Source organism: Mixophyes fleayi, chromosome 1 (genome assembly GCF_038048845.1).
Source record: "Mixophyes fleayi isolate aMixFle1 chromosome 1, aMixFle1.hap1, whole genome shotgun sequence".
Lineage (NCBI taxonomy): Eukaryota > Metazoa > Chordata > Amphibia > Anura > Limnodynastidae > Mixophyes > Mixophyes fleayi.
Genome location: NC_134402.1, coordinates 298,827,254 through 298,841,402, shown reverse-complemented (window position 1 = coordinate 298,841,402; position 14,149 = coordinate 298,827,254). Strand labels below are relative to the sequence as shown.

The following is a 14,149-nucleotide window of genomic DNA, read 5'->3' as shown; positions in this document are numbered from 1 at the left end:
GATACTGAGAGTTAGAGTCTCAACAATAAGCAGCTAGAGATATCACATGTAAGTGCGTATGTGAAGGGCAGGACTTACCCTTGAGTAAATGAACAATCAATTCATTTTAGAGTATGAAGTGAATTGAAATGAAAGCCACCACTGTACCATAAATGTTCACCAGTGGTCAAATATAGTGTATTAATACGTATATTCAGTGTAACTGCTCCGAAGAGTCTCTATAACATATGGGGGGGACAGGAGCGGAGAGTAAATAGCCAAGGAGTTGACAAGAATGGTGGTCTGAGCTCCTGGTTTGAAGAAGGGAACGCCAGTAAGGTGCCAGATGAGGTAAGGAGGGCCAACAAGAAGTACAGCTCGCAATCAACAAGAAAATAGTGAGCGAGCACTTAGTACGGAGAAGTCTCTCACCTGGAGGTTGATGGCGTGAGGCAGCAGTTCAGATGCTGAGACATAGAGGCGGAGAGCAATCACATCAAGGTAGGCAACTTCCGACACAAAAGGAAAGCTCTGTACCTTGTCGGCAGTCGGGCAATCTGTGGAGCAGGTCGCTGGTAGCCAAGTGATCTTGTCAGGTACCATGAGCGCTTAGGAGATCACTATGGTGCACTATCTGCCTCTACGCCAACGGGTCAAGATATGATGGCAGCGGATCGCATGGGCTCGAGTGAGTCTCCGGGAACCTGATTGAATGGGATTCTTTGAGCTCAGTGACTGCAGCTGATGCAGAACTCATCTAACCAAAATTGTGGTCAAGCCACGCCCCAATACAGCAGTGATTGTATTAGCAAACCAACTGTGTATATTTTTGACAACTTTTGTCCTCCATTTCAACAAAGCGTTCAAAGTGTGTTTTCAAACTTCCCTGTTGCATAGTGTACTATGGCGTTAAAGCTTGTGAAAATTCAATTAAATACTCTGTACAAATAAACAAATTTCATTAAATAATGGCAAGCTGCCTGCTCTCCTGAAGTGAAATACAACACAAAATAAGAACCCCAACATAGTCACTTTCATCAATCTTGGGGCCTCTTCCCTGATTCTCTATCTTCTATGTACACTGTCAATCATTTGACAGAAAAAGTTATCTACATACAAATTGGATGCAGGGCCCACTCTGGTGACCTCTACACAAAACAGAGCTGCTTTCTGATGGCTAGAATACAAAACAGAATGCCTTGCTGGTGGTTAGTGTGCAATACAGACCCCATTCTCTGGTGGCTAATATATAACATTTACATACTTTTTATATACTATTGTTTATATAGCATTAATCATATTAAGTAGCGCTGTACAGAGAATATGCTGTCATTTAGTCTCTGCCTCATTGGTGCTTACAATATAAATTCCAAAACACACACAGATCCATTTTTTGTTATAAGCCAATTAACATACTTTGTTCAGTCCCTCCCACAGTCCAAAAACAACCTGAAGTACACCTATGCAAATATGGTAATAACATACAAACTCCACACAGATAGGGCCCTGGTCAGAATCAAACTCATGACACAGCCCTGTGAGGAAGCAATGCCCACCACTGAGCCACAGTGCTGCCCATATAGTCTTGGCTAATGTACAATAGAGAACACATTCTTTTATGCTTACTATAAAAACAATGTCCATTTTAATATGGTTAATGTATTTCAGTAAGAGGTTTAAAATCCCTTCTTTTCTGTATGTTAGCATTTCTACCTCACAGCACTCGGGTCATGGGTTAAATTCCCACCATGGCACTATTTGTGTGGAGTCTTTAGCCAATTGAAGGCTGTATATGTGATCTCATAGATACTCTGAGCTTATGTTGGGTGAAACTTTCTCTCGGCTACAAAGTGTGTTACAGTCCTCATTCTTCCAGCGCATGGAGGCTGAGCAACGCTGAAAAGTGCAGTACTATCACTCTGCTATGGTCTGTACCATGTAACAATGCGGTATGAGGAGTGCAGTGAATCTTGTCAGTGACTGGAGAGATCAGACATGAGCATGGTGTACCACAACAAGAAGATGCTGCAAATTAGTAGGCCTACATACATCGAAAACAAAGAACTCTGCGAAGTAGAGCATATACCTTAGAGAGTCCATCAATAGGGAGGAACACTTGGGTGGTGGCATTATGCTCTAATAGTAGCTGGTGAAGCTCCTTGGAGTTGAATTTCTAATGTGAAAGTTACATTGTGATGCAAAATATTAGCAATAATAAAGGTTTTGAGCCTTATTAAGGGACAATGTTTAATGCTTCACTGTTTGCATTAATTCAGATTCTACCATTTGTTTACTAGTCTTTATCACAGACATATATTTGTCTTAAAATCACTTTATATATTTTTTGTATTCTAATATTGCTTATTCAGTGAACATATCATTCTGTAAAAAAAGTAAAATTCTGCCTATTGTAATGCAAGTCTAAAGTAATATAAAAATGTTATTTATAGAAAAATACAATACAGAGAGCCCTAAAATAACTTCTGTATTAACAGTACTTAGTACTGCCCGCCATATATAATGCTGACAGCGAGCTTAGTGCTTTCATTTACACCACACTGCAATAACATAAAGAGGGGTTTACTAATAATCCAGGTTTTACTACAAAGCATCCTGTTTAGCCTCTGTCGAACACCACAAAGAGAGCCAAGTGTCTGTCATCCAGTCTGAGGGATTAAGTTCTTCTTTTATAGTGTGATACTTGTACCAATTTATACAAAATATAGATATGGTTTCTTAGTGCTGATATCCATCTATATTTTGGCTGCAGCTCTTGCCGCAGAGGTTGTATATGACAGCTGGTAGGAAACGGAGAGCACTGCAACCTCCCCCCTTTTCAGTCACCACATTTTAGTTGCCGTGGTGATTAATCCTGAATTGAATGGCTGTCTTTGTACATTTCTTTTTAGAAAAACTGTATGTAAACTTAAACGAAAACCATGCATCTGATTGAAAAAACATGCATATAACTATCAGGTACAGTACTGAGGTGGTGACCAATAGACCATGTATATTTAAAGAGTAAGTAATACTATTTTGGGATAAATTCCCCCTCTCCCTTTACACACACACAGACATACACACACACACACCTATGGCTTATAGCTAATTACTCTGTGGAAGCTTTGTTACTGCAAGACATTGTGATCTCTTCTGCATTAGAAAAATACAAAAACATCATGCCTGACCGTAGTGTTCCTGTAACATTACAATTTCAAGTGTATATCGAGAATGTTTCACTTGTTAAAATTTTACTTTGAGGGGTATATTCAATTGTCCGCGTTACTCGCAAAAGTAACGCGGTTGCGTACTATTACCGTTATTACAGTAGTAGTGCGCGTAATTACCGTTATTACAGTACCTTTAACGCCGGCTTTCAGCTCGTCCGGCTTAGAATTACCGTAATACCGGTAATACTCTTAGCACCGCATTACTTTTGCGAGTAACACGGACAATTGAATATGCCCCTAAGAGTACAAAGATGAGTGCAAACTAAATTGCTACTTCTGTCTCATTAAGATTATCCTGCATTCTCTTAGTGATGTTAATCACATTAACATGTTATATACACCTAATGGCATTAGAAACCGAAAATTTATTGATTTTGGTTCATGTCTAAATATTTCACAAAGTTTGTACACTAAAGGGAAAATGTATACTATTTCTAATTTACAGTATTTTCTACCTGATATCTTTATAAGGCCCTGTACACATGAGCAAAAAGCAAAACAATACCTGTCAAAACCTTGTACTTTGTCCTTGTTTTCTACAGAGCTTTTAAGTGTGCTATCAGTGACTTTGTACTGATCGTTAAAACTTGCAATTGCTGAAATTGACGCAAAGAAAAGTGAACACTTATCACTGAGTTTTGATTGGCTGTGGACAAAAGGAAATGCAGCAATATCAGCCCATCACTGCAAAAGCTGAAGACAATACATGCACTGAGTGTGTCCCAGAAGACACTAGTTAAGTATTTATCATGCAATGACTTTTGAACTACAGCACACCATCCTCATTGCTCAGGTACATAATAATTATAAGCATTGTGTTCATTACAAGTAACAATATTTTAACATGTTAGTTAAGTTCCATTTCAAACATTAAATTCATCATCATCATCGGCTATCTATAGAACACCACTAATTCTGCAGCGCTGTACAGAGAACTCATTCACATCAGTCCCTGCCCCATTGGAGCTTACAGCAAAATTCCCTAACATACATACACACAGACAGAGAGAGACTAAGGTCAATTTTATAGCAGCCAATTAACCTACTAGTATGTTTGTGAGGAAACCGGAGTAAACCCACACAAACATGGGAAGAACATATAAACTCCACACAGATAAGGCCATGGTCTTTTGCAAGACATTGTGGGCCTGATTCAATAAGGAGTGTAAATGCCGATTAATCTGCGCATGCCCAGAACTGGACCATACAATACAGAATGCAGCAATGTCCAATTCATCTTCCAGCGCAATGGACACTTACGTCAGCTTATGATTTCAGGGGCGGAATAGGGAGGGAAATGGGCCTAAGTAGTCAATGTAAGGGTGTGCAAAGCTCATCGTCATCATCATCGACAGCTATTTAAAGATGGCAATGTCTTTAAAGGCAAGTTTTGCCTTTATAGACATTGCTGTTTTAAATTTCCCCAGCAAAGTTGCCGAATATCGGCGACTAGTAAAATCTGCAGTTTAATCCATTTACCCCCATGAGTCCTAAATAGCTGGAGAGGGCACAAGTTTGTATGTAGCCCTACAGTAGGTGCCTTTTACAGATCTTAGGGTGTGCCTGTCATTGTTTCTTCCTACATAGGTCCCAGGCATTACTCCGTCTGTGCACAGCGAGGCTGGACAGAGAAGGGCTCACACCCCTAATCCGGAGATGGTGAATCAAACACACAGCCTATACCTGCAAAGGGTAACAATTAACTGTACCCAGAATGAATAAGCAAGAGTAAAATACATGCTATATCCTGCCAAATTACAGCATTATTTCAGATGTTCAAGTGATATAAATAACTTTTGGAGTAAGCATCTGCCACTCCTCCAGATTAGTCTCATGCATTGCTTTATGCATGATACAAATCATTTGAACTGCTAGAGGGGAAAAAACAGCACTGCTCTCTGAAACTATAGAAGCCTACAGCATGTCTGTTTCTAGGGGCAGGAGACCTTGCATAGCAAAGGATGCTAGAGGTGGCCCTTTAAAAGGACAAGCTCACATTTCATTTTGCAAATTTCCTGTGATATTGAATACAAACTTGTGCAACTTAGATTACACCATAGCACTGCATTAAAGGCATGTTTTGGCTGCATGGTGCTAAATAATTTGTGAGGCAAACATGTATGCAAAAAATGGATCAAAGCACTGCACAATTATATATTTAAATATAAATTAGAATGGATGAACACTAGCTATCTAACTCCTTGAATGAGTTAACCCAACATTTAAAAGGGTTTTAAGCCTTGATGTAACATTAGTTTATTGACCTGTACATGCCTATTTTATGATTATACTGAAATACCGTGTTAAGCCATACTTGCATATGGATAGAATACCATTTAAAATGTTAAGAGGGGTCATTTTATCCAACAGAAAAAAATATAATTTGGTACAGGAAACACATTTTTCTTACGTCAGACGTCTGATTTTTTTTTATTGTGGAGATCCCCTTAAACACAAAAAAGTAACGTTCATGTTAAATTGCTGAGTACTGGGGATTAAAGTTCAAAAGTTTCCTCATACTTGTAATCAAAAAGTATGGGTAAGTCCAGAATCTTGAGAACTGAAGAAAAAAATATCTGGAACAGGATTCCCAAGACTCTTATCACTGGAAGGAACGGACTTGACAACTTTAAACTTCTTTTTTTTAAACAAACAGCTTTTTCCTACTAATCGCAAATATTATAGGAAGTTTCTTTCAATCAAAAGGTTTCTTAAAGCAGTCCCCATAGAATTTGAGATTGTTTCTTTTTAATATCTTTTTGTCAGAATCTAAAATATACTGAGTCACTGTAAGGAAAGAATAACATAAGGGATTTATATGGAGACTAAGAATATTATTCTAAAGAAAAGAAGGGGGTGAACGTGAAAAACCTAATCCTTATTGTTACACTGATGAAAACATTTACAGGAAGGAAAGCAATACCATGCAGGAACGAAACCACCAAGCAATATTTGGCTAACTATAGAAGGCACAAATGTATGCAAACATCAGACATGTTACTAAGATCATACTTGCCAACTCTTCCGGAATGTCCGGGAGACTCCCGAAATTCGGGTCGGTCTCACTGACTCCCAGGGGAGCAGGCAAGTCTCCCGCATCTGCCTAGCCTAAATGACCCGATTTGCGGTGAATCGCGTTATTTTGGCACTGCCCCCACAACAAAACGGCATTTCATCGCAGGGGACGGGGCCAAAATGACGTGTTCTAGTCACGCCGCTCTCCCGGACCACACTTTCCGAAAGTAGGCAAGTATAACCAAGATACTTACTGTGAACCTGAAAACTACTTACCCACAGATCATCATCCTCATGTTCATTGCCATTTAGGGTTGATTCCAACCAGGGCCGTGTGTGTGTGTTCGGGAATATAGATTGTAAGCTCCACTGGGGCAGCGATTAATGTGATTAATTAACTATCATCTATAATGCGCTGCATAATATGTAGGTTCTATATAAATAACTGTTAATAAATAAAAATAAATATATTCCTATATGGCTGCACAAAGAAAGGGTCTGTGGAGAAACAGGGTCTCAATGGACTGTGGTCTTTTATTTATCACCTGTTTCTCCCAGCAGCATGTACTTTTTAATCCTTGGCCTAGTTTAAGTATATACAACAGTGGTGAATTATGTTATGCTGTTATTCCATGTTAAACTGTACATTTTGCCCTATTACCTCTAATACTGTATGTAAAGGAAATGTAAAGACAGTTGCCATATTATTCAGAAGTGGCCAAAACGCTATCTTGTTTTAGTTAAACTCCATCTTAGTTCAATCAGTTGTGGAATTTATGTTTCAGCATTATTAATTAACCATGCCTTTCGGTAGTACTACAGTTGTCAGTGTCTATTGTTTAATATATAGTTCACCTGACTTTTAGAAACCAGACATGTATAAGCAAATGATGTCATAGTTTAACTCAAAAACGGTAGGATTCTAAAAATCTGCCCAATTTAGCTCCAATCACCACAGAGGAGGGGAGAACTTTGCCAGCCCCCCCCCCGCAAGGAGGTTTGGTCACTGCTGCACACAGGTCGATTTGTAACAAACAAGACTGGCAGGTGTAACGGATGTTCAAAGGCAAGAAAAATAACTGGACAGTGGATACCAGGATTAGCTGAGAAGAACAGGATGCTGGATATCAGTATATGCAGAAAAGTACCGGATACTGGATACCAGGACATGCAGAGAAGCACAGGAAGTTGGATTCCAGGTCATGCAGAGAAGCACACAGGACGCTGGATTCTAGGATGTGCAGAGAGAAGCATTGCACAGAATTTAACCCCCCCCCCCTAGTAAACAACGGTAAGATACATTTTCCTTCTTTTCCTGTCCAATCAAAGAACTTTGATGACACTGTCCTGGTGAATATTGAAACAAATATGAAGTAATGAATGCAAACCATTGCACATGTGATTATTATTATTATCCTTTATTTGTTAGGCGCCACAAGGTATCCGCAGCGCCATACATAGTACATACAGTAGAATATACAGGGTGAAACAGTACAGAACAGTAAACAAAGTACCAATGCTTCAGAAGCTCTGGGCATACAAATGGAGTAAATACGGAGCAGAAAAACGGGTATGGAGACAGTGGGGGAGAGGGGCCCTGCTCATTCGAGCTTACATCCTAAGGGCGGGTGGACGAAACAGGCACGAAAGGGAGGCAGTGATGCAAGGGGGAAAGAAAAGGGGACCAGGGGAGAGAGGGGAGAACGAGCAGAGGAGATGAGGGGGTTAGGTGGAAGGTTGGTAGGCTTTGAGGAACAGCTGAGTTTTGAGTGCTCGTTTGAAGGAGCACAGATTGGGAGCGAGACGAGTGGAGCGAGGGAGGTCATTCCAGTCCAGGGGGGCAGCACGGGATAAGTATTGGATTCTGGAGTGGGAAGAGGTAATTAGAGTGGAGGAGAGGCGACGGTCATTTGCCAAGCGTAGGGAGCGGCAGGAGTGTGGATGGTGAGGAGGTTAGAGATATAGGGGGCAGTAGACTGGGAGAGAGCTTTGTAGATGGTGGTAAGGAGTTTAAAGAGGACTCTGTAGGGAAAAGGGAGCCAGTGTAAGGCATGGCAGAGAGGGGAGGCAGAGGAGGAGCGGCGTGAGAGAAAGATGAGTCTAGCAGCCGCATCGAGTAAAGAGCGGAGGGGGGCGAGATGGGAGAGGGGGAGGGCAGTGAGGAGAAGGTTGCAGTAGTCAAGGCGGTAGATCATGTGTGCATGGATGATGGTTTTGGTGGCATCTTGTGAGAGGAAGGGTCGGATGCGGGCGATATTGCGCAGTTGGAAGCGACAGGCTTGGGCAAGGGAGTGGACGTGGGAGGGAAAAAGAGAGAGAGATGAGTCAAGGGTGACACCCAGGCAGCAGAGTTGGGTGACAGAGGAGATTGTTGTGTTATTAACAACGATAGAGAGATTGTGGTGGGAGGGGAGTCTGGAGGGAAGAAAGACAATAAATTCAGTTTTAGAGATGTTAATTTTGAGAAAGCGTGAGGACATCCAGGAGTAGATGGCAGAGAGGCAGTCAGATACACGAGAGAGGAGGGTGGAAGAGAGATCAGGAGAAGAGATGTAGAGTGAATGTCGTCAGCATAAAGGTGATACTGAAGACCAAAGGAGGGGATGAGTGCACCGAGGGAGGAAGTGTAGAGCGAAAAGAGAAGGGGGCCAAGGGGGAGAGCTCTGGGGGACTCCTACCAGAAGGTGGAGAGGGGGTGGAGGAAGAGCCAGACATGGAGACAGAGAAGGTGCGGTTGGCAACGTAAGAGCAGAACCAGGCGTGGACGAAACTAGAGAGGCAGAGAGAGAGAAGAGTTTGCAGAAGGAGGGGGTGGTCTACGGTGTCAAAGGCAGCGGAGAGGTCAAGGAGGATGAGTAAGGAGAAGTGACCCCTGGATTTGGCTATTAGGAGGTCACTGGTGACTTTAGCCAGGGCAGTTTCAGTGGAGTGGAGGGGGCGGTAACCAGATTGGAGAGGGTCGAGGAGGGAGTTGTCTGAGAGGTATCTGGTGAGACGACAGCAGACTAACCGCTCCAGTAGTTTGGAGGCGTAGGGGAGAAGTGAGATGGGGCGGTAATTGGCGACGGAGGTGGGGTCAAGATTGTTTTTTTTGAGGATAGGAGAGATAAGAGCGTGTTTGAATGAGGAGGGAACAACACCAATGGAGAGTGATCTTTTCAAACTGCAGATTCCTGATTCATTCCATGATCGACTCAGTCTGTGTGAAGATGTGCAAACAATCCAACCCCGGGGTTTGAGGAAATGGTCACTTGGTTTTCCAGAATGTAGAGAAAAGCATATTCATGCTGACGCGTTTCTCGGCACTACAATGTCATTTCATCAGAGGCACTATTGATCAGTCTGAAAGGGGGGCTTTAAATACTGTCATAGCATAATGATGCTATGACAGTATGTAACACCCTCAGTCTTCACACAGACTGAGGCGATCGTGGGATGAATCAGGAATCTGCAGTATGAAACGAGCAGTTCGTCACACAGGTTGGAGATTTGTTTTATCACAAGCTCTATTTTCTCCGCTATACTGTGTCTGTTTTTCAAGTGGATATGCACACGCAGATGTGCGGATTACCATCAAAGCCAGTCCACTGTTAATTGGTAATTTACCATCTGTCCATATTATGCTGGATCACTTGACTATGATGTGCTTCTAACTTTTCCCCGCATTATCTGCCTCAATTGTCTGGACTGTGTATATATTGTCATCTATGGTCACTTCATCATATTTGCTTTTAATCACATGTGCAATTGTTTGCATTCATTACTTCATATTTATTTATTAAATTATACTGTGCCTATTTCAAGTTTTGTGCTACTTCTAATCTTTTTGTCTTTCATGCTCTGTCTTTAGCAGGTCCAGATCCTGCTCAGAAAGCTGCAACTTAATCGAGTTTTTTAGGTTCATTAGCACCCCTGTGCATCTTTTGTTTGTTTTGAATATTGAAACACACTACTTCCAAGATTTAAAATAAATCTTTTAGTAAAATATGACCATTACAAGTACAGGAGAAAACGGTCTCATCAACAAAGAGTTTTCAACTGAAAAAAAAAAATGTCAACGCAATGCATTTATCTTAAGGATATGGTACACCAATAAAAAAAGTTGAAATACCAGGGAGTTTCATTTATACTTTAAAGCAAATTCTAAAGTATGCACCAGTAGATAAGCTAGCAATTACACCATCAGATGTCGCAAGTATAAAAAGATGGCACTATTATGTGCACTACCTGAAAGAAAAAGTGAAATTCTTAAAAATAATTGCCCGAAATCTTAGAAAGTTTGAATAAAAAACAGAAATTTTCTTGAATAGTGTCCTCCAATCAAAACACCAACTATTTAATTTAATTGTCATTCCAATTAATGGTTCATTATTATTCAAATCTTGTATAGTCAATTGATGAATATGTCTTCCAGATTATATATAACGGTATAACACCCAAAAGATGTCCCATTTTACTCTACCAGGGTCATCTTTCCTTCTCTTCTGAAGTATTCCTCTACTGCAGCCAAGATCTTTCACAAAGTGTTATAAAGAATAATAATACAACACTCCAGATATACAGTTTCTTCCTCGCTTTATAAATTCATCAACAAATTAAAACTTTTGAAAACAAAATTGTTACACAAGCTATGCAACACACCTGTATTAGTCTCAGATACATATATGATTTGATTTTTTCATCTCCTATAAAATTTATTCAAATAAACATAGCTTCCAGCGCCTCTAATTTCCATCCAATCTTCTTACAATTCAGAAAAATATACACTTGAAAACTCAGGCACATAAAAATTAATACTAGCAGCCGCACCCTTAAATCAGGCTCGGGAGAGATGCAGCCTGTTACTAAACTGCATACTCATTTAGAGCTATTCTCCATAACTAAAACCAATTACTTAACAACAAAGTCAACTGTTGGGGTCTCTGAAAGCCAAAAACAGTACAGACACAATTTTACAGTCCACAAAGATGGAATGAAATTTTATCATAAATAAAGGTGTCATCTACAGTGCCCTTTTACATACTCTCTACCTCTGTTTCGTATGAAGGACAGAAGAATCATTAAATCCTTGATTTTAGATGCTTTTACAATACCATTATTTCTCATGGTATGCTTAACTTAATGCACCTTTAAGATCACCGGTACAAAACAATACAAATGGTGCTCAGATGAATAACAGCATTTAAAATAAAACTACATAAAAAGAGAGTAAAAATCACATACCGCCAATTCAATGCACATAAATGGAGGACTCCTCTCTGTAGGCTGCTCAGAGACAGCAGATGTCCTTTTGGACAGAATGTACATTTTAATAAAGAGGTTTCCTTTCACAAATATGGTGCGACCATCTACAGGGTAAAACATTACATGGGGAAGGTCTTATTAATAAGTATCCTCATGCTCCTTGTAGTGGTAGTGTTGAGTCAATGTTGGAGGAGACAGGGAGCTACCACAAAAAGACTGCTATTGTCTGAATGCAGAAACACATGAACAGCAGCAGGTGCACAATGAGTACACAGTGTGTAACAAGCCAAACAAGCAGTCTCAAATAGCAGCATTATCCCTGATAGAGGTTTCACAGAGGTAACAGCAAAACCGATTCCTCTAGATAGAGAGATAACTCTGAGCCAACCCTCACTGTAAATGGTATACATGGGTGGTGCATGAGTTCTGGGCCCCCTAGACACCACCTCCTCCAACTGAGACCCCCCGTAAGGATGCACCTTCCCAGAATCTTACCTAGTGTGGAGTGGGGGTGGGCGGTATATTCTATTCAGTCACTTGCAAACATGTAGGAGCAGCCTGACAACTGCTGTCACTCCATGTCAGTGTGGGGTTTTTCCGCTTTGACAATTGATACACTGAATGAGTGACATTATAGTGTTTTAGGCATGCCTTACACCATGGCACCTAGGCAATAGCCTAGGTGTAACTAGTGGTAGAGCAAGCCCTCAGGGTATCCATCCATCCATCAAGTAACTTGCAGGCCTCTTGCAGACATAACCAATTCCTGTGGCAGATCTTCTCCCTGCCAATCACCTCCCCCATTAGTAGGTGGTCCTGGACCAATCGAGAAGGCAGCCTGGCACACTAGCCCTGTGTGACACAGAACACTCTTTGTAATCTTCACTAAGTCTGACTTAAGACAAAATATAAGAAACAGCTTTTTTTTTTTTTCAGGGCCTACTTTACCCCTATTAGATTGGCAAAATTTCGCCCGGATGCTACCCCTTACTGTCCGAAATGCAATTCGATCAATGCTAACTTTTGGCACCTTCTATGGGAGTGTTCATGTATACAAATCTTCTGGCGAAGGATCAGGAGATATATTCAGGTTACTGGAATTGAAGTGTCTCTTAGTTCACCAGCCACTTGTCTCTTTGGGCTCCGATTTAAGGGGAAAGTTAATTAACTGACAAAAATGTACATTTCACAGTTATTGATGTTGGCTAAGGTCTGTATAGCGAGGCTGTGGTTGGCCCCGACGAGTCCACACGGTTAAAAATTGGAAGGCACTGGTCAATACCACCATAAGGCACGAGAGATTTGTTTATACTAGCAGACAGGCTCTGAAGGAATTTGAGAATATATGGTACAGATGGTTAGAGTCTCCATTCTATCCTATGTCATCTAGTACAGATGCTCTATCTACTTAAATGTATGGCTACCGCAGTTCTTATAATAAGTATCTGAGTCCATGTAATAAACCCTGCATGTGTAACATACTTATGTATAAGCATTTACGATGTATGATCCTGAATGAATATAGCACATTTACTATTATTATGCTTTAATGTAATCTTGTAAATTCCGTCATTTAATTCCGATATGTATGCGATTGTTTTTCTTTTCTTTTTGTTGTTTAGTATGTTTATATCTTAAAAAATTTCAATAAAAATACTGGATTTAAAAAAAAAAATCACATACCGCCACTTCTCCCTTACCTCTATTTTGTGGGTAGTGATATTGGCAGGAAGCTGAGAGAACTGCTTCAATTCAAACACATCTCGTACTGCCCATCGGCTCATGTGATTCTCAGCTTTGCTTGATCCAACCACATTTTGATTTGAATGAATATAAGCAACTTCAGCAACTGCACCTAAAATTGGAAGGACAGCCCATATTAATGCTGAAGATAACGGTATCACTATAAAACAATCACTTGTGTAGAGCTGCAGAAAAATTGGCATTTTTAATGTACTTTTCTGTATTTTAATAATCAAACAATACTTTATGGACACATAATACAAAAAGTAATTACAAGTTTGTTTGGTTTTTAAACTACTGTTTCTTTCATCAGGAATTTTGAAATGCAGCAGGCATATATTAAAACTGGTAGCAATACATTTCTTTCTTAATCCCACAAGAGACTCAAAAAATAGTAAGGTAAGGGGTGCTTTTTTAACTAAAGACAGTGACTGATAGTTTATCAGACACTGTCCAAAAGATATTGGAGGAGTTTCAGCTGTCTGTAATGGAGTGGGATCTCCAAATACAATAAGGAATTCAACATATTGTCAACAAAGATGAGATGGATTCATATGAATGAACACAACATGTATACCGTAAGCAAAACATTATCTTTAATGCAAAATAATATTATTTTAAATAGCATATGGAATTTTGCACATATGCATTAAACAAAATAAAGTATGTTTGAAGGGTTACATAGTGGTAAGCATTTACAATGATGTATGGAGGGAGTAGGTGTAAATATAGAATGTAGAGGGCAATGTTTTATACCTACACCTATTGACAGTAAAGCTAGGTACACACTACAGAATTTTCCACCAACTTTTTATGCCGATCGATTTTACATGTGATCGATGGTCCGATCGCTCGGTCCATGGACTGCATACACACTAGCCTTGTTTAGATAAAGGGAAGAGCTAACGTCCCTTTAGCGACTTTTTACAGCCATGTTG

General features: G+C 40.2%; 1 protein-coding gene across 1 annotated transcript in view; it reads right to left on the bottom strand.

The window, feature by feature from the left end:
* The window catches only part of ERCC6L2 (ERCC excision repair 6 like 2), a 131,172-nt gene that overhangs the window by 23,197 nt on the left and 93,826 nt on the right, over window positions 1-14,149 (bottom strand). Inside the window, exon 18 of the mRNA XM_075211087.1 lies at window positions 13,169-13,323. Coding sequence (XP_075067188.1) covers window positions 13,169-13,323 — 155 coding nt within the window. The remainder of the gene's footprint in view (window positions 1-13,168; window positions 13,324-14,149) is intronic.